Consider the following 20,332-nt stretch of genomic DNA (forward strand, 5'->3'; position numbering starts at 1 on the left):
TACTGTTTGAAGAAAGGTCTGAAGAGGGGTCCCATGCTGAATGTCACCTATCCATCCCTTTCACAGATGCTGCCTGACTTGTTGAGTTACTCCGGCACTTTGTGTTTTATTTAGGAGTCCAGCCTCTGCAGTTCGTTGTGTCTCCACTCTGAGGACTGAATCCTCCTCATATCTTTGAGGGCTTTGGATCACGTGAGTCCTTACACCTCTTTTGCCCAAACTTGTGCAACAAAAGATTTAGCCATTGTGACAACGAGCCACATATCTGTGATTCTGACAGAGAGCGGGCAGATGGGGGGAGGATGGAAGCAGCAAGGGTGATAAGAAGGATGGGAGGAGATCTTATCGAAACGTATAAGATTATTAAGGGGTTGGACACGTTAGAGGCAGGAAACATGTTCCCAATGTTGGGGGAGTCCAGAACAAGAGGCCACAGTTTAAGAATAAGGGGTAGGCCATTTAGAACTGAGATGAGGAAAAACTTTTTCAGTCAGAGAGTTGTGAATCTGTGGAATTCTCTGCCTCAGAAGGCAGTGGAGGCCAATTCTCTGAATGCATTCAAGAGAGAACTAGTTAGAGCTCTTAAGGATAGCGGAGTCAGGGGGTATGGGGAGAAGGCAGGAACGGGGTCCTGATTGAGAATGATCAGCCATGATCACATTGAATGGCGGTGCTGGCTCGAAGGGCCGAATGGCCTCCTCTTGCACCTATTGTCTATTGTCTATAATATATTCTGTAAGATAAATATTGCCGACTCGAATGGTTCACTCTGCTTCTTTCTCCACAGCATCTGTCTGACCAGACTGAAGAAGGGTCTCGACCCGAAACGTCACCCATTCTTTCCATCCTGAGATGCTGCCTGACCCGCTGAGTTACTCCAGCATTTTGTGTCTATCTGTTTGACCTGCGGTGAATTTCTTTTATTATTATTTCAGATAACCAACATCGGCAGAATTTGCTTTTAATTTTAGTACTGAAAGCCTGTTTTACTTGCCAAAAGATAAATGTTAAGAAAAATACAGCAACCTTTGCGGAAAGTAACTGTGTTTGATGACTGGGGAGAAAACCAGATGGCATTTTTGAAGCCACAGCACATTCAATATATGAAATCATATCTTTGCCATCTGACCATGACCTGATCTCAACAGATATAACAAAACCCAAATTAGTGAGTCAGTGACTACATAGGACGTCAATTTCTAGTTTTGTAATGAGTATACATCTGATTTAGAGTTGTGTAGTGAGGAAATGCAGATGCTGGTGTAAACCAAAGACAGATACAAAAAGCTGGAGTAACTCAGCGGGTCAGGCAGTATCTCCTGAGAACATGGATGGGTGACGTTTCACAGAGTGCTGGAGTAACTCAGCGGGTCAGGCAGCATCTCTGGAGAACATGGATAGGTGAGGTTTCACAGAGTGCTGGAGTAACTCAGCGGGTCAGGCAGCATCTCTGGGGAAGAATAGGTGATGTTTAGTTTAGTTTACAGATAAAGTGCATATAAAGGCCTTTCAGCCCACTGAGTCCGGGCCGACCAGTGATCCCCGAGCACTAGCACTATCCAACACACTAGGGACAATTTACAATTTTTAACCACAGCCAATTAACCCACAAACCTCAAGACAGATATAAAAAGCTGGAGTAACTCAGCGGGTCAGGCAGCATCTCTGGAGAAACATAAATAGGTGACTGTTTGGGTCAAGACCCTTCTTCGGATTGAGAGACAGGGGAAAGGGAAGCAAGAGATATAGACAGTACTTAAGATAAATGAATAGAAGATATGCAGAAAGCAATGATAATCAAGGAAATTAGGGAAATATCATTGCTTTCTACACATCTTCCATTCATTTGTCCGAAGTAGCGTCCATATCTCTTGTTTCCCTCTCCCCTGACTCTCAGTCTGAAGGGTCTCGACCCGAAACGCCACCCATTCCTTCTCTCCAGAGATGCTGCCTGACCCGCTGAGTTACTCCAGCTTTTTGTGTCTGTCTTCTGATTCAGAGATGCGAATTTGTGATCTTCAGCACTTATTGATTATCCTTACATTGATTTTAAAACTAATCCCCATCGGTTTTTACAGCACTGCACACTTCCAGTTTCATTAACCTTGCACGATGCTTACTGTGACCTTTGTGAATCTGGATCCACTTCTGTCAAAGGTTTAATGTGTAAGAAGGAACTGCAGATGCCGGTTTAAACCATAGACAGAAAAAGAGTCTGAAGAAGGGTCTCGACCAGAAACGTCACCCATTCAATTCTCTCCAGAGATGCTGCCTGTCCCACTGAGTTACTCCAGCTTTTTGTGTCTATCTTCATTCAAAGGTTTCCCTCATACAGCTTATCTCCCACATATCTGCCATTAAAATACAGAACTGAAATAAGACCTTAAGAACACTGCCACGCAGCCCCATAGAATCAATAGATAATAGTTGTTTATACACAAACTGACTGCATCACCCTATTTGGGGTGAGTTGTTCAACCCTGGTTTGATCCTGACCTCGAGTGCTGTCTGTGCGTGGAGTTTGCACGTTCTCCCTGTGACTGTGTGGGTTTCCTCCGGGTGCTCCAGCTTCCTCCCATAAAGATGTGCGGGAACATTTTTGAGCACAATGTAACTTGAGGCAAGTTTTATACATGGGTTCGATCCTGACCTCGGTCTGTGTGTGGACTTTGCACGTTCTCCCCGTAACGAAGTGGGTTTCCTCTGGGTGCTCCCACATTCCTCCCACATTCCAAAAGCACGTTGGGGACAATGAATCAGAGGCATGTTTTATCCAAGGGTGGTTTTGCAAAGACTATTATTCTTGGCAAACTGATCCTTACCTTGAGAGCATTGGGGAAGTGGTCTGGGATACTGGAAGCCGAGGCTGAGCTCAAGCATTCAGCAATGGTGAATGCAATGGAACTTGCATTTGGTGCCGCACAAATCAATCAGCCTAGGAACACTGCATACCACATACAAGTATTGATGCAATACGTCCATGCATTTCTACAGGCATGGACCTACTTTCAGTTAAGTTTCATTTTAGTTTATTGCCACGCGTGCCGAGGTACAGTGAAAAGCTTTTGTTACGTGCTATCCAGTCAGCAGAAAGACAATACATGATTACAATCGAGCCATTCACACGATAAGGGCATAGGATGAGAGGAGGATCTTATCGAAACGTATAAGATTATTTAGGGTTGGACACGTTAGAGGCAGGAAACATGTTCCCAATGTTGGGGGAGTCCAGAACAAGGGGCCACAGTTTAAGAATAAGGGGTAGGCCATTTAAAACTGAGATGAGGAAAAACTTTTTCAGTCAGAGAGTTGTGAATCTGTGGAATTCTCTGCCTCAGAAGGCTGTGGAGGCCAATTCTCTGAATGCATTCAAGAGAGAACTAGATAGAGCTCTTTAGGATAGCAGAGTCAGGGGAGAAGGCAGGAACGGGGTACTGATTGAGAATGATCAGCCATGATCACATTGAATGGCGGTACTGGCTCAAAGGGCTGAATGGCCTCCTCCTGCACCTATTGTATATTGTCTATAACGTTTAGTGCAAGGTACTGCCAGCAAGGATAGTCCGAGGGTCACCAAAGAGGTGGATAGTAGTTCAGCACTGCTCTCTGGTTGTGGTAGAATGATTCTGCAGAAATGAATCCTATTTTGTTTAGAAATATCAGCCTTATGCTGATGGTGAGAATTAAAAATATATATTGTACAATACTGCTTGTCAAACTATGAAACATTCAATAAACATTAAATTTGCTGGTTTTCATTTTGCTTCCAGTTTTTTCCCCCACTCTCCCTGCTACAATCAGTTTGAAGAAGGGTCTCGACCCAAAACGTCACCTATCCATTTTGTCCCGAGATGCTGCCTGACCCGCTGAGTTAATCCAGCACTTTGTGTCTTTTTTCTGTGATTAAGCAGATCATGTAGATACATATGCAGTTATTCCCAGTAATGCCTTTCGTTTGGAGTCCTTGTAGCACCTTATTAGAGTAGAAACCAACTCCTGCTGGCCATCCATCTTATAGCACAGTTGATTAAAAAACAAGGTACTGGAGTTTTGAGACGGTTCTCCAGTTTATGCTTCCAAATAGTCACGGGAAGAGAGCTGTTGATTTACCAAGATCAGGAACAAATTGTGTTTGTTTAAGAAAGTTGTTGCATCACAGATTCTAGCATTCTATCTCTTTATTCAATCAGGTCAGATAATACTAGTTTCAGTTTAGTTTATTGTCATGTGTACCGAGGTACAGTGAAAAGCTTTTGTTACGTGCTATCCAGTCAGCAGAAAGACAAAACATGATTACAATCGAGCCATTTATAGTGTATGGATACATCATGATAAGGGAATAACGTTCAGTGCAAGGTAAAGCTAGTAAAGTCCGATCAAGGTTAGTCCAGGGTGGTCACCAAGGAGATAGATAGTAGTTCAGGCCTGCTCTCTGGTTGTGGTGGGATGGTTCAGTTGCCTGATAACAGCTGGGAAGAAACTGTCCCTGAATCTGGAGGTGTGCGTTTTCACACTTCTGTACCTTTTGCCCTGATGGGAGAGGGGAGAAGAGGGAGTGGCCAGGGGTGCGACGTCCTTGATGATGCTGCTGGCCTTGCCGAGGCAGCGTGAGGTTAAATGGAGTCAATGGAAGGGAGGTTGGTTGGTGTGATGGTCTGGGTTGCGTCCACAATTCACAATTTCTTGCGGTCTTGGATGGAGCTGTTCCCAAACCATGCTGTGATGCATCCTGACAAAATGCCTTGTATGGTGCATCTGTAGAAGTTGGTGAGAGTTGTTAAACACGTGCCAAACTTCCTAAGCCTTATAAGGGAGTAGAGGCGTTGTTGTGCTTTCTCGGTCGTTGCTGCAATATGGGTGGTCCAGGAGAAGTTGTTGGTGATATTGACTCCTAGGAATTTGAAGTTTTCAACCATCTCTAGTTCGGCGCCATCAATGCAAACTGGGCTAAGTGTACTGTGTCACATCCTGAAGCCAATCACTTTGTCATACTGACATTGAGAGAAAGGTTGTTGTCTGGACACCAGGACACGGGGTGTTCAATCTCCTTCCTGTACTCTGTCTCATCATTATTTGACATCCGGCCCATGATGGTGGTGTCGCCTGAGAATCTGTAAGTTAAATTAGATTTGTACAGGGCTGCACAGTCGTGGGTGTACAAGGAGTAAAGACGGGGGCTGAGAACACATCCTTGTGGAGCACCAGTGTTGAGGATTACCGTAGAGGGTGATTTGTCCCGTCCTCACTGGTTGGGGTCTGTTGGTCAGGAAGTCGAGGATCCAGTTGCAGAGATGAGTGCTGACACCAAGTCCCCTGAGTTTGGTGATGAGCTAGGATGGTATAATGGTGTTAACGGTAGAGCTGTAGTCTATGAATAGGAGTCTGACGTAGGTGTCTCTCTTCTCCAGGTGTTCCAGGGATGAGTGTGGGGCTAGGGCGATGGCATCGTCCGTGGACCTGTTGTGGTGGTAGGTGAACTGCAGTGGGTCAAGGCCGCTGGGTAGACTGGATTTAATATGTTCCATAACTAGCCTCTGAAAACATTTCATGATGGTGGATGTCAAGGCCACTGGGTGGTAGTGGTTCAGGCATGAGGTCTTGCTGTTCTTGGACACTGGGATGACTATACACCGGGATACTAGGCAGTACATAAATACAATAAAGACAAACTCAAGTACAATAGGTAGAGTGAAGGGTCCGTTTGTCTTGTGTGTTTTTTGTTGTTTTTTGTCTTAATTGTAGTGTGTAGATATGATGTAGTGTTTTTTGTGGTTGTGTGCTATGTGTGGGGGGGGGGGGGGACTGTAAAATTGTCTCTTCCGTACGGAGACGTGAGCTTTGTTTCTGGGTGTTGTCTCCGTTCCCGCTGCGGCCTACCATCAGCCATGCACCTGGAGCTGGCGGCCTCCACCTGGGACCACCTGGGCTCTGGTTCGCAGAGCCCGCAGATCGGACTTACCATCTGCGGAGCTGGCTGCCTTCGGAGGCTGCGGTGGCGCTGCGAGTGCGGCTGCGACTTGCCTTTGGAGGCTTCGGCCGCGGGCCGCATGGATATCGGAAGCTCGCAGACCCGGCCCTGGGTGGGGACCGACATCGGGAGCTCTGGCAGCGGCAGCGTCTTCGCCCGCCCCGAATCGCGGGGCTTGGGTCAGCCCGCCGCGGACCTTTCACCGTCCGGCGCGGCCTGGAATAGGCCACGGGATTTTCTCCGCCCGGCGGGGGCTTCAATGTCGGGAGCCACGACCTCCCCAACGTGCAGCGGCAGCGTCTTCGCCCGCCCTGAATCGCGGGGCTTGGGTCGGCCCGCTGCGGACCTTCCACCGTCCGGCGCGGCATGGAACGTGGCAACTTCAACAGCCTGACCGCGGGAGAAGACGGCAGGGGAAGAGAAATGACATTCTGGCCTTCCATCACAGTGAGGAGGGGACTGGAGGAGACTCACTGTGATGGATGGTTCTTTTTTGTTTGTTTTGTGATTGTGTGTGTCATTGCTTATTTTTATTGCTCTTATTGTTGGACTGTGGGTAATGGAATTTCGTCCAAAAGACTTGGGTTTTTTTTGGATGACAATAAAGGCTATTCTGATTCTGAGTGTAGAATATTGATTGATGGTTTATTATCACCTGTGTCACAGATAAATTCTTTGTTTTACACACCATACACAAGGATGCAAAGAGTCTTGGTTCGTATAGGGCACCAACAAAGTTACAAAGGTATTCCCGAATGGCTTCTCGGCGGCAAATTCTCCACCAACCTCGGGCACTCATTGCGGGTCCATCCGATCTCAGGCACTGATGCAGCCTGTCCTTGGCCGCCCGCCATCGGGTCCTCTCTTGAACGGCTCCGCGGCGCACACCAGCAGCTTCCGACGTTCCTCCTCGCTCCTCAATGGCCCTCCTCACTCTCTGACAGCCCACTCTGCCTCTGCCTCCCAACAGTTGCCCGCGGGTCCCTCCTCGCTCTCGCTCTCGGTGTGGATCCCATTGACGTCTGCTGCAGGCGGCCTACTCAGTTCTCCGCATTGTAGCACACCAGTTCCAGAGGCAAAGTCCAGTGTCCACAATGGGGTAGAGGTGAACCGGACAGTGCCCCAGCTGATGGAAGGACCGTTCAGAAGCCTGATAACAGAGGGGAAGAAGCTGTTCCTGAGTCTGGTGGTGTGGGCGCCTTCAAGCTTTGGGGTGGTGGTGGAGACAGACACACGAGTGGTGTTCAAGATGCTTTTAGTTATGCAGAGGGATATGCAGAGAATGGAGGGATATGGATCACGTGCAGGCAGATGAGATTCGTTTATCTTGGCATCATGTTCAGCACAGACATTGTGGGCCAAAGGGCCTGTTCCTGCGCTGAACTGCTCTGTTCTATCAAAAGCCTGGGCAGCAATGCAAATTAGTCCTCAGACGCAATCATTAGATGTAGACTTTACTTTACTTTTAGACTTTAGAGATACTGTGCGGAAACAGGCCCTTCAGCTCATTGAGACCGCGCCAACCAGCGATCACCCCGTACACTAGCACTATCTAATTTACAATTTACAAATTTTACTGAAACTAATTAACGTACAAACCTGTATGTCTTTGGAGGGTGTGAGGATACCGGAGCCAATAGGACAGGTCAGGACCCTTCTTCAGTCTGAAGAAGAGTCCCGACCTGAAACGTCACCCATCCATGTTCTCCAGGGATGCTGCCATTTAGAACGGCCATTTAGAACGGTATGTAGGTTAATTGGCTGGGTAAATGTAAAAATTGTCCCTAGTGGGTGTAGGATAGTGTTAATGTACGGGGATCACTGGGCGGCACGGACTTGGAGGGCCGAAAAGGCCTGTTTCCGGCTGTAGATATATGATATGATATGATATGATATGATATGACATCCTCGGCCCCACCCTCTCCCCTACGCACGGGGTGGCCAGAGATGAGGGCGGTGGGTGAGAAGTGCAGCCAGAAGGCAAGGAGCAGCCCCTTTAGATAACGGAACAGGGGCTGCAACCTCACACACTCCATGTACACGTGGTACACAGACTCACACACTCCATGTACACGTGGTACACAGACTCACACACTCCATGTACACGTGGTACACAGACTCACACACTCCATGTACACGTGGTACACAGACTCACACACTCCATGTACACGTGTAACATAGTCTCACACTCCATGTACACGTGGTACACAACCTCACACACTCCATGTACACGTGGTACACAGACTCGCACACTCCATGTACACGTGGTACACAGACTCACACACTCCATGTACACGTGGTACACAGACTCACACACTCCATGTACACGTGGCACACAGACTCTTCCAGCCCGCAACAGTGGCAGGCGGCTGGCGAGTCTGGGAACCAACCGCGAGAGAAACAGGTTGCAAGGAAAGCAAGTAAATGGAAATGAAGCGGTGGCAGTAAACTAAAGACACCGCCCTTGTGGACAATGAGAGCAAGTGACATGTTGCACCAACTCGTAAACCTAGACTGCTTTTGAACTCAGATCTCAGGGCAAACAAAGAAAGTTAGCTCACCGTCTCATCGAGAAAAGAAGAAAACATAGCGTGCTACAGTACCTCGGTCTCGTTGCAGCAGAAGACATCCGTGTTTTTGTAGAAACCGGGATCAAGGTCAGCAATAGCCGGAGCAGGGTTGAAGATGGTTTTCACTGGAAGATTGATTCAACAAAAAGAAATGGGGATTAAAAGTGAATGAATATTTTGAGTGTAACGGTTGGGAGTGATTATAAGAAAATTGCTCTCGGGGTAAAGGTAGACAAAGCAAACAGAAAGTGGGGCGGCACTGCGGCATTGCTGGGAGAGTTGCTGCCTCACAGTGTCACAGACCCAGGGTCAAACCTGACCTCGGTGCTGTCTGTGTGGAGTTTGTACATTTTCCCTGTGACCACGTGGGTTTTCTCCGGGTGCTCCGGTTTCCACCAGCATTCCAAAGACGTGCGGGTTTGAGGGTTAATTGAGTTCTGTAAAATGTCCCCTAGTGTGTCGTTACGGCAGCACTTTGTGTATTAACCAGGATCTACAGTTCTTTGGTTCGACATTTCAGCAAAACTATTCCTCTGCTGAGAGAAAATTGAGCATCCATTGAGAGATAGAATGCTGTTCAATGATCAGTCATCAAATGCTGTTTAACCTGCTGAGTATATCCAGTAGGAGTAACTCAGCGGGTCAGGCAGCATCTCGGGAGAGAAGGAATGGGTGACGTTTCGGGTCGAGACCCTTCTTCAGACTGATGTCAGGGGAGGGGGCGGGACAGAGATAGAATGTAGTCGGAGACAGTAAGACTGGTGGGAGAACTGGGAAGGTGGAGGTGATTGAGAGAGAGGAAAAGCAAGGGCTATTTGAAGTTAGAGAAGTCAATATTCACACCGCTGGGGTGTAAGCTGCCCAAACGAAATATGAGGTGCTGTTCCTCCAGTTTGCGCTGGGCCTCACTCTGACAATGGAGGAGGCCCAGGACAGCATATAATCCTCCAACATTTTCGCCACTTGAATGGGATCCCATATCTTCCCATCTCCACCCCTTTCTGCTTTCTGCAGAGAACGTTCCCTCCGCAACTCCCTGGTCCACTCGTCCCTTCCCATCCAAACCACCCCCTCCCCAAGTACTTTCCCCTGCAACCGCAGGAGATGCAACACCTGTCCCTTTACCTCCCCCCCTCGACTGCATCCAAGGACCAAAACAGTCTTTCCAGGTGAGACAGAGGTTCACCTGCACCTCCTCCAACCTCATCTGCTGTATCCACTGTTCTAGGTGTCAACTTCTCTACATCATCGAGACCAAGCGCAGGCTCGGCGATCCGTTTTGGTGAACACCTCCGCTCAGTCCGTCCTAACCTACCTGGTCTCCAGGTGGCTCAGCACTTCAACTCCCCCTCCCATTCTGACCTTTCTGTCCTGGGCCTCCTCCATTGTCAGAGTGAGGCCCAGCGCAAATTGGAGGAACAGCACCTCATATTTCCCTTGGGTAGTTTACACCCAATTGGTATGAACCCGAAACATCACCCATTCCTTCTCTCCAGAGATGCTGCCTGACCCGCTGAGTTACTCCAGCATTTTGTGTCTACCTTCGATTTAAACCAGCAACTGCAGTTCTTTCCTACACAGAGTATATCCAGCATCTACTGCTTTAAAAAAAAACAATTTTTAGGCATCTAGCTCTATGTCTTACAAAAGGTCATAGGAGCCACTTGGCCCATCAAGTCTAATCTGCCATTCAATCATGGCTGATCTATCTCTCCCTCCAAACCCCATTCTCCTGCCTTCTCCCCATAACCCGACACCCGTACTAATCAAGAATATATCTATCTCTGCCTTAAAAATATCCACTGACTTGACCTCCACAGCCTCCTGTGGCAAAGAATTGCACAGATTCACCACCCTCTGACTGAAGAAATTCCTCCTCATCTCCTTCCTAAAGTTAGTACAACCTCTGATGCTTCGGTCTTGCGTAATATAATTTCACAAGAATGTTTTTCAAATGTCATCACTCCCCTTCACTCTGCATATTGCTCAAGCACAATTTAAACTGAGATTCCACGAGGCACAAGGGAGAAGGTCTTTCTACACAGAGTTTAGCTCGCAAACCAAATACATTTCCCGAGTCCCATATTTCAAATTTTATTGGGTCTCTGCAATTCATTAGTGTACTCAATTTTTACGCTCTCATCAGATTTAAGTGTGGAACAGAAAAATTGTCCCTATTTGAATAAAACCTGATTGGAAGAAATCTACGTGGTCGCAAGGAGAACTTGCAAACGCCAATAGACAATAGACAATAGACAATAGACAATAGGTGCAGGAGGAGGCCATTCGGCCCTTCGAGCCAGCACCGCCATTCAATGTGATTATAGCTGATCATTCTCAATCAGTACCCCGTTCCTGCCTTCTCCCCATACCCCCTGACTCCGCTATCCTTAAGAGCTCTATCTAGCTATCTCTTGAATGCATTCAGAGAATTGGCCTCCACTGCCTTCTGAAGCAGAGAATTCCACAGATTCACAACTCTCTGACTGAAAAAGTTTTTCCTCATCTCAGTTCTAAATAGCCTACCCCTTATTCTTAAACTGTGGCACAGTTTAAGAACTCCACACAGACAGCAACTCTACAAGCTGTGATGCTATGCTGCCCTAACAATATAATTCAGGTAACATGGAGCATGAAACCTTACTTTAGACTTCAGTGATACAGTGTGGAGTTCGGCCGTTCAGTCCACCGCGTCGGCGCCGACCAGCGATCACCCCATACACTAGCACTACCCTACACACCTTGGACAATTTACAAATTCATACAGGCCAATTAACCTACAAATCTGTATGTCTTTGGAGTGGGAGAGAAAACAAGAGCACTCAGAGAAAGCCCATGCGGTCACAGTGAAAATGTACAAACTCACTGTACACACAGTGCCTGTAGTCAGGATCGAACCTGGGTCTCTGGCGCTATAAGGCAGCAGCTCTACCCACTGCAGCTCTACCCACTGCGCCACTGCATTTAATTCTGGATTTTGTGTTGTACAATGAACCAGATTTGATAAGAGAAGTCGAGGTAAAGGAACCGCTTGGAGGTAGTGATCATAATATGATTAGTTTTAATCTGCAATTTGAGAAGGAGAAGGTTAAATCGGAAGTGTCAGTGTTGCAGTTCAACAAAGGGGACTATGAAGGCATGAGAGAGGAGCTGGCCAAGATCCTAGCAGGATTGACGGTGGAACAGCAATGGCAGGAATTTCTGGGCATAATTCGAAAGACGCAGGATCATTTCATTCCAAAAAGGAAGAAAGATTCTAAGGAGAGTAGGAGGCAACCGTGGCTGACAAGGGAAGTTAGGGATGGAATAAAACTAAAAGAAAAGATGTATAACACAGCAAAGAGTAGCCGAAAGCCAGAGGATTGGGAAACTTTCATAGGACAACAGAAGGTAACAAAACGGGCAATACGGGCTGAAAAGATGAAGTACGAGGGGAAGCTGGCCAATAATATAAAGAAGGACAGTAAAAGCTTCTTTAGATATGCTAAGAGAAAAAGAGTAGCAAAGTCAAATGTGGGTCCGTTGAAGGCAGACACGGGTGAAATTATTATGGGTAACAAGGAAATGGCAGAAAAGTTGAACAGGTACTTCGGATCTGTCTTCACTAAGGAAGACACAAACAATCTCCCAGATGTACTGGAGGACAGAGGATCTAGGGGGGTAGAGGAACTGAAAGAAATTTTCATTAGGCGAGAAATAGTATTGGGTAGACTGATGGGACTGAAGGATGATAAATCCCTTGGGCCTGATGGTCTGCATCCCAGGGTACTCAGGGAGGTGGCTCTAGAAATAGTGAACGCATTGGTGATCATTTTCCAATGTTCAATAGATTCAGGATCAGTTCCTGTGGATTGGAGGATAGCTAATGTTATCCCACTTTTCAAGAAAGGAGCGAGAGAGAAAACGGGGAATTACAGACAAGTTAGCCTGACATCGGTGGTGGGAAAGATGCTGGAGTCAATTATTAAAGAGGAAATAACGGTGCATTTGGATAGCAGTAAAAGGATAAGTCCAAATCAGCATGGATTTACGAAAGGGAAATCATGCTTGACTAATCTTCTGGAATTTTTTGAGGACGTGACAAGTAAAATGGATGAAGGGGAGCCAGTGGATGTAGTGTATCTAGACTTTCAGAAAGCCTTTGATAAGGTCCCGCACGGGAGATTGGTGACTAAAATTAGAGCACATGGTATTGGGGGTAGGGTGTTGACATGGATAGAAAATTGGTTGGCAGACAGGAAGCAAAGAGTAGGAGTAAACGGGTCGTTTTCAGAATGGCAGGCCGTGGCGAATGGAGTGCCGCAAGCCTCAGTGTTGAGGCCGCAACTGTTTATCATATATATTAATGATTTGGAAGAGGGAATTAGAAGCAACACCAGCAAGTTTGCGGATGACACAAAGCTGGGTGGCAGTGTAAACTGTGAAGAGGATGTTAGGAGGTTGCAGGATGACCTGGACAGGTTGAGTGAGTGGGCAGATGTGTGGCAGATGCAGTATAATATAGATAAATGTAAGGTTATCCACTTTGGCGGCAGAAACAAGGAGGCAGATTATTATCTCAATGGAGTTAGGTTAGGTAAGGGGGAGGTGCAGCAAGACCTGGGTGTCCTTGTACACCAGTCACTGAAAGTTGGCGTGCAGGTACAGCAGGCAGTGAAGAAAGCTAATGGCATGTTGGCATTCATAACGAGAGGATTTCAGTATAGGAGTAAAGAGGTTCTTCTGCAGTTGTATAGGGCCCTGGTAAGACCACATCTGGAGTATTGTGTACAGTTTTGGTCTCCTAATGTGAGGAAGGACATCCTTGTAATTGAGGCAGTGCAGCGTAGGTTCACGAGATTGATCCCTGGGATGGCGGGACTGTTATACGAGGAAAATTTGAAAAGACTGGGCTTGTATTCACTGGAGTTTAGAAGGATGAGAGGGGATCTTATAGAGACATATAAAATTATAAAAGGTCTAGACAAGCTAGATGCAGGAAAAATGTTCCCAATGTTGGCCGAGTCCAGAACCAGAGGCCACAGAATAAAGGGGAGGCCATTTAAAACTGAGGTGAGAAAAAACGTTTTCACTCAGAGAGTTGCGAATTTGTGGAATTCTCTGCCACAGAGGGCAGTGGAAGCCAAATCACTGGATGGATTTAAGAGAGAGTTAGATAGAGCTCTAGGGGCTGGTGGAATCAAGGGATATGGGGAGAAGGCAGGCACGGGTTATTGATTGGGGACGATCAGCCATGATCACAATGAATGGCGGTGCTGGCTCGAAGGTCCGAATGGCCTCCTCCTGCACCTATTTTCTATATTTCTATGTTTGGAGGGATATGGACCAAGTGCAGGAAGGTGGGACTAGTGTAGCTGGGACATGTTGGCCGGTGTAGGCAAGTTGGGCCGAAGGGCCTGTTTCCACACGGTATCACTCTCTGACTCTATGACTAGGGTCAATTTAAAGAGGCCAATTAACCTGCAAACCTGCAGGTCTTTGGGAGCACGCAGAGGAAACCCACACGGTCACAGCGAGAACGTACAAACTCCACACGGACTACACGCGAGGTCACTTTTGAACTCGGCCTCCGATGGTTAAAAAATATTGGTGTGCTATTTGGCAGACAATTGCTCTGTCAAATGAAAAGGAGAAGGGAAGTGTATTCTCCCTATGTGTAGGAAGGAAGTGCAGATGCTGGTTTAAACCGAAGATAGACATAATAAGCTGGAGTAACTCAGCGGGTCAGGCAGCCTCTCTGGATAGTAGGAATGGGTGATGTTTCATCTCAAGGAAGGTGTCGACCTGAAACGTCACCTATTCCTTTTCTCCAGAGATGCTGTCTGACCCGCTGAATTGTGTCTATATCTCCTTATCTATCAAGGTCCAAATTTACGATCGAGTAATGTCCTTCCTATGTTCCTTGCAAAATGTTAGTGGATCAACTAGCCTTCAATTATTCAGCCTGTCCTTGAACAGGCAAGACAATACACGCACATTGCTCATTAGTCAATCTTTCGGCACACTGGGCAATTGAGCTTGCTAAAAACTTAAACAGCCCTGTAGAGTCAAAGAGTCAGAGAGTGTTACAGCATGGAAACAAGCCCTTCGACCCAACTTGCCCACACCGACCAACAAGTCCCAGCTACACTAGCCCCACCTGCCCGCGTTTGGTCCATGTGGTCCTGTTTGGTACAGGATGCTGTATATTTTCGTTACATGCTTACAATGCTCTTTAGTCTAAGGTATTTATTCACAAAATGCGGGGGTAACTCAGCAGGTCAGGCAGCATCTCAGGAGAGAAAGAATAGGCGACGTTTCGGGTCGAGACCCTTCTTCAGACTGATGTCAGGGGGGCGGGACAAAGGAAGGATATAGGTGGAGACAGGGAGACAGTGGGAGATCTGGGAAGGGGGAGGGGATGAGAGGGACAGAGGAACTATCTAAAGTTGGAGGAGTCAATGTTCATACCGCTGGGCTGCAAGCTGCCCAGGCAAAATATGAGGTGCTGTTCCTCCAATTTCCGGTGGGACTCACTATGGCACTGGAGGAGGCCCATGACAGAAAGGTCAGACTGGGAGTGGGAGGGGGAGTTGAAATGCTTAGCCACTGGGAGATCAGATTGGTTAATGCGGACTGAGTGCAGGTGTTGAGCGAAGCTATCGCCGAGCCTGCGTTTGGTTTCGCCGATGTAAATAAGTTGATAAGACTAAAGACTAATGCTCTTTAGTCTGGTTATCTGGTTTGATTTCACTTTCTACATGGATGTTTCTTTTTTTTGTTTTGTGTTGGTTTGTGATTGTGTGTGTTATTGCTTTATTTTTATTGCTTCTTATTGTTGGACTGTGGGTGACGGAATTTTGTCCAAAAGACTTGTTTTTTTGGATGACAATAAAGGCAATTCTGATTCTGATTCTACATTACCCTGTATGCTGATTCCATGATTGTGGACCAAAATTACAAAAACTGATGCAGACGGAACTGAACTGTAGCTCAACATCTCTGGGGAGTAAAGCTTCCACTAGTGGAGATTAAAATATCTGTCTGTGACTTTCATCAGCTGGCACAAACAAGGCAGCAGTTCCTTCTGACCCCTCTTGCCAAGGGTCTAAAGGGCATCCTTTAGCTCATTGCTACAGTTGGCAATCTAATCACATCGTCAATTGGTAAGTTTTTCCATGCCATTTTAGCACAAGATGCTGCAAATGCGCTGTGGAAATAACCACTGCTTAAGTGACATTGAGCAGTACAGCACAGGAACAGGCCCTTTGGCCCATAATGTATGTGCTGTACATGATGCCAACTCTTATCTGCCTGCACATCATCCATATCCCTCCATTCCCTGCATATCCATGTGCCTATCCAAAAGTCTCCTAAATGCCACTATTGTACCTGCCTCCACCACCACCCCTGGCAGCGCGTTCCAGTCATTACCCTCTGTGTAATAAAAAAACTGCCCACCCTACATTACCAGAATGTCACGGTAGACACAAAAAGCTGACACTGAAGTCACCTGCCGCCTCCCCTGACATCAGTCTGAAGAAGGGTCTCAACCCGAAACATCACCCATTCCTTCTCTCCTGAGATGCTGCCTGACCCGCTGAGTCACTCCGGCATTTTGTGTCTACCTTCGATTTTTAGATTTTTTTTTTAGATTTAGAGATACAGCGCGGAAACAGGCCCTTCGGCCCACCGGGTCCGCGCCGCCCAGCGATCCCCGCACACTAACAATATCCTACACACACTAGGGACAATTTGTACATTTGCCCAGCCAATTAACCTACATCTTTGCAGTGTGGGAGGAAACCCAAGATCTTGGAGAAAACCCACGCAGGTCACGGGGAGAACGTACAAACTCTGTACAGACGGCACCCGTAGTCAGGATTGAACCTGAGTCTCTGACGGCGCTGCATTCGCTGTAAGGCAGCAACTCTACCGCTGCACCACCGTGCCGCCCTCTTTAAACCAGCATCTGCAGTTTATTTTTTCCTACCAGCTTGTGAGGTCTTTTCAGTGACAGTTTCTTCCCAGCTGTTATCAGGCAAATGAATCATCCCACCACAACCAGAGAGCAGTGCTGAACTACTATCGACCTCATTGGAGACAATAAACTAAACTAACTAAACCTTTCTGAAGTGTAAGAAAATAACTGCAGATGCTGGTACAAATCAAAGGTATTTCCGTCACCTACAACGGGACCCCACCACTGGCCACATCTTCCCATCCCCTCCCCTTTCTGCGTTCCGCAGGGACCGTTCCCTCCGTAACTCCCTGGTCCACTCGTCCCTTCCTACTCAAACCACCCCATCCCCGGGCACTTTCCCCTGCAACCGCAGGAGATGCAACACCTGTCCCTTTACCTCCCCCCTCGACTCCATCCAAGGAGCCAAACAGTCTTTCCAGGTGAGACAGATGTTCACCTGCTCCTCCTCCAACCTCATCTATTGTATCCGCTGCTCTAGATGTCAACTTCTTTACATCGGCGAAACCAAACGCAGGCTCGGCGATCGTTTCACTCAACACCTTCGCTCAGTCCGCCTTAACCAACCTGATCTCCCGGTGGCTGAGCACTTCAACTCCCCCTCCCATTCCCAGTCTGACCTTTCTGTCATGGGCCTCCTCCAGTGCCATAGTGAGGCCCACCGGAAATTGGAGGAACAGCACCTCATATTTCACCTGGGCAGCTTGCAGCCCAGCGGTATGAACATTGACTTCTCCAACTTTAGATAGTTCCTCTGTCCCTCTCTTCCCCTCCCCCTTCCCAGTTCTCCCTCTACCTGTCTCCACCTATATCCTTCCTTTGTCCACCTATATCCTTCCTTTGTCCCGCCCCCCTGACATCAGTCTGAAGAAGGGTCTCGACCCAAACGTCACCCATTCCTTCTCTCCTGAGATGCTGCCTACCCTGCTGAGTTACTGCAGCATTTTGTGAAATAAAACTTTTCTGAAGAGTATGCTTAAACTTGCCACATAGGGAAATGGATGATCCCACAGCTTTAAGCATAACTGGCTTCATTCCAGACAAATGATCCAAGGTCGACTGAGGACACCTGTAGTCTACGTCAATCTCTCCCCTTCATCCACCACAAGCTGGCATGTGGAATTATTAATTCAGAACCTCCTTCAATTTCTCTACTTTCTCTAAATTGTAACACTGCTCATCTGACAACCAATACTAGATGAGAAGATTTTTTTTCTGTCTAAATACTAAAAACAATTGAGCTTCAGAAGATCTCACTGGTAGCTTACTTTGTTTAATTTGTAAAGTGGTTTACTTAGAGATGAGCTTCAGAATATAGCACATCGCAGCGCAAGGGACAGGCTCTTTGGCCCACAACGTTAATGCCAAACATGATCCCAAGTTAAACTAATGTCATCTGCCTGCACACGATCCTTATCCCTCCAGGGTCTGCATATCCATCAGCCTATCTAAACATCTCTTAAAAGTCACTATCGTATCTGTCTCAGCCACCATCCAGGCAGCACTGTGGTGCAGAGGTAGAGTGGCTACCCTACAGCGCCAGAGACCCAAGATTGATTCTTTCCTATGGGTGCTGTCTTTACAGAGTTTGTACGTTCTCTCCGTGACCCAGTGGGATTTCTCTGGCTGCTCTGGTTTCCCTCCACACTCCAAAGACGTGCAGGTTTGTAGGTTATTTGGCTTACATAAATTGTTTCCTAGTGTGTTGAATAGAACTAGTGTACGGGTGATCGCAGGGCGACGCGGACTTGGTGGGATGAAGGGCCTGTTTCCATGCTGTTGATTTGATTTTTTGATTTTGAGATACAGCGCGGAAACAGGCCCTTCGGCCCACCGAGTCCGCGGCGCCCAGCGATCCCCGCACATTAACACTATCCTACACACACTAGGAACATTTTTTACATTTACCCAGTCAATTAACCTACATACCTGAACGTCTTTGGAGTGTGGGAGGAAACCGAAGATCTCGGAGAAAACCCACGCAGGTCACGGGAAGAACGTACAAACTCCGTACAGACAACGTCCGTAGTCAGGATCGAACCTGAGTCTCCGGCGCTGCATTCGCTGTAAGGCAGCAACTCTACCCCTGCACCACCGTGCCGCATATCCATGCAGTACAACCTGGAAACAGGCCCTTCGGCCCACCACGCCAACAAACAATCACCTGCACCCTCGTTATACGTTATCCCAATTTCTACACACCAGGGACAATTTTCAATTTTACAGAAGCCAATTCACCTACAAACCTGCATGTCTTTGGAATGTGGGAGGAAACCGGAGAAATCCCACATGGTCACAGGTGGAAGGTGCAAACTCCGTACAGACAGCACCCATGGTCAGGACCGAACCCGGGTCTCTGGTGCTGTAAAGTAGCAAGTCTACTGCCGTGCCACTGTGCCACCCACATCTCTAAACTTAAACTAAAATAAACCACCCCTGGCAGTGCTTTCCAAGCACCAACAACTTTCTGTATTAAAAATAAAATCTCCTTTAAACTTTGCCCCTCTCACCTTATTCTATCTATCTAATCCAAGACTAGAGATAAGAAGTTCTGCCTCTTGCCACAAGATTAGGAAGGTAAATGACAGATGGGCTCTTATGTTAAGAGAGTTGGAGTAAGTATCCCATCAAGACATCTAAGGATGGCATAATGGGAAAACAAAGGTTGCTTCCGGCAAGGTATGAAATGCAGGCCCTGTGACCAAATATTAGCGTTACTTTGTAGTGACTAACAAAATGGTGCTTCAACATTGTAGACACAAGCAACTGCAGATGTTAGTTTACAGGGCGGCACGGTGGCGCAGCGGTAGAGTTGCTGCCTTACAGCGAATGCAGCGCCGGAGACCCGGGTTCCATCCCGACTACGGACGCTGTCTGTACGGAGTTTGTACGTTCTCCCCGTGACCTGTGTGGGGGTTTCTCCGAGATCTTCGGTTTCCTCCCACACTCCAGACGTGCAGGTTTGTAGGTTAATTGGCTGGGTAAATGTAAAAATTGTCCCCAGTGGGTGTAGGATAGTGTTAGTGTGCGGGGATCACAGGTTGGCGCTGACCCGGTGGGCCGAAGGGCCTGTTTCCGCGCTGTATCTCTAAACTAATCTAAACAAAAAAAATACACAAAATGCTGGAGTACCTCAGCGGGATCTGGCAGCATCTTTGGAGAACGTGGATAGACGATGTTTCGGGTCAGAAATGTCACCCATCCATGTTCTCTAGAGATGCTGCCTGATCCGCTGAGTTACTCCAGCACTCTGTGAAACGTCACCCATCCGTGTTCTCCAGAGATGCTGCCTGACCCGCCGAGTTACTCCAGCACTCTGTCTTTTTTTTTACATTAACAATAGACATCTCTTGATGGGCACTTGGGAAATGAGTGAAATCCTCAATTACGGCACACTGCAACAAGTTAACCCAAAAAAGGTGATATAACTGTTAGAAATTTAAAAAAAGATCCAAACAATATAGTTAAATAACTAGACAGAGGTTGAATTTCAGTTTGTAGTTTGGAAATAACAATGTATTATAATCAGACACAGGTGTAGAGTGACTGAACTTTAATTCTCCTTCCCATTCCCACACTGACCTTTCTGTAGAAGGGTCTCGACCCGAAGCGTCGCCCATTCCTTCTCTCCTGAGATGCTGCTTGACCTGCTGAGTTACTCCAGCATTTTGTGAATAAATACCTTCTTTCTGTCCTAGGCCTCCATTGTCAGAGTGAGGCTAAACGTAAATTGGAGGAACAGCATCTCATATTTCGCTTGGGCAGCTTACAGCCCAGGGGTATGAATATAGATTTCTGTCACTTCAGGTAGCCCCGGCATTCCCTCTCTCTCCA

General features: G+C 47.2%; 1 protein-coding gene across 2 annotated transcripts in view; it reads right to left on the bottom strand.

Annotated features, from left to right (window-relative positions):
* The window catches only part of rbks (ribokinase), a 168,507-nt gene that overhangs the window by 79,265 nt on the left and 68,910 nt on the right, over window positions 1-20,332 (bottom strand). For both annotated transcript variants that reach the window (XM_078398781.1, XM_078398780.1), the window contains one exon: window positions 8,572-8,663. In XM_078398781.1, coding sequence (XP_078254907.1) covers window positions 8,572-8,663 — 92 coding nt within the window. The remainder of the gene's footprint in view (window positions 1-8,571; window positions 8,664-20,332) is intronic.

This window comes from Rhinoraja longicauda, chromosome 5 (assembly GCF_053455715.1).
Source record: "Rhinoraja longicauda isolate Sanriku21f chromosome 5, sRhiLon1.1, whole genome shotgun sequence".
Taxonomy (NCBI): Eukaryota; Metazoa; Chordata; class Chondrichthyes; order Rajiformes; family Arhynchobatidae; genus Rhinoraja; species Rhinoraja longicauda.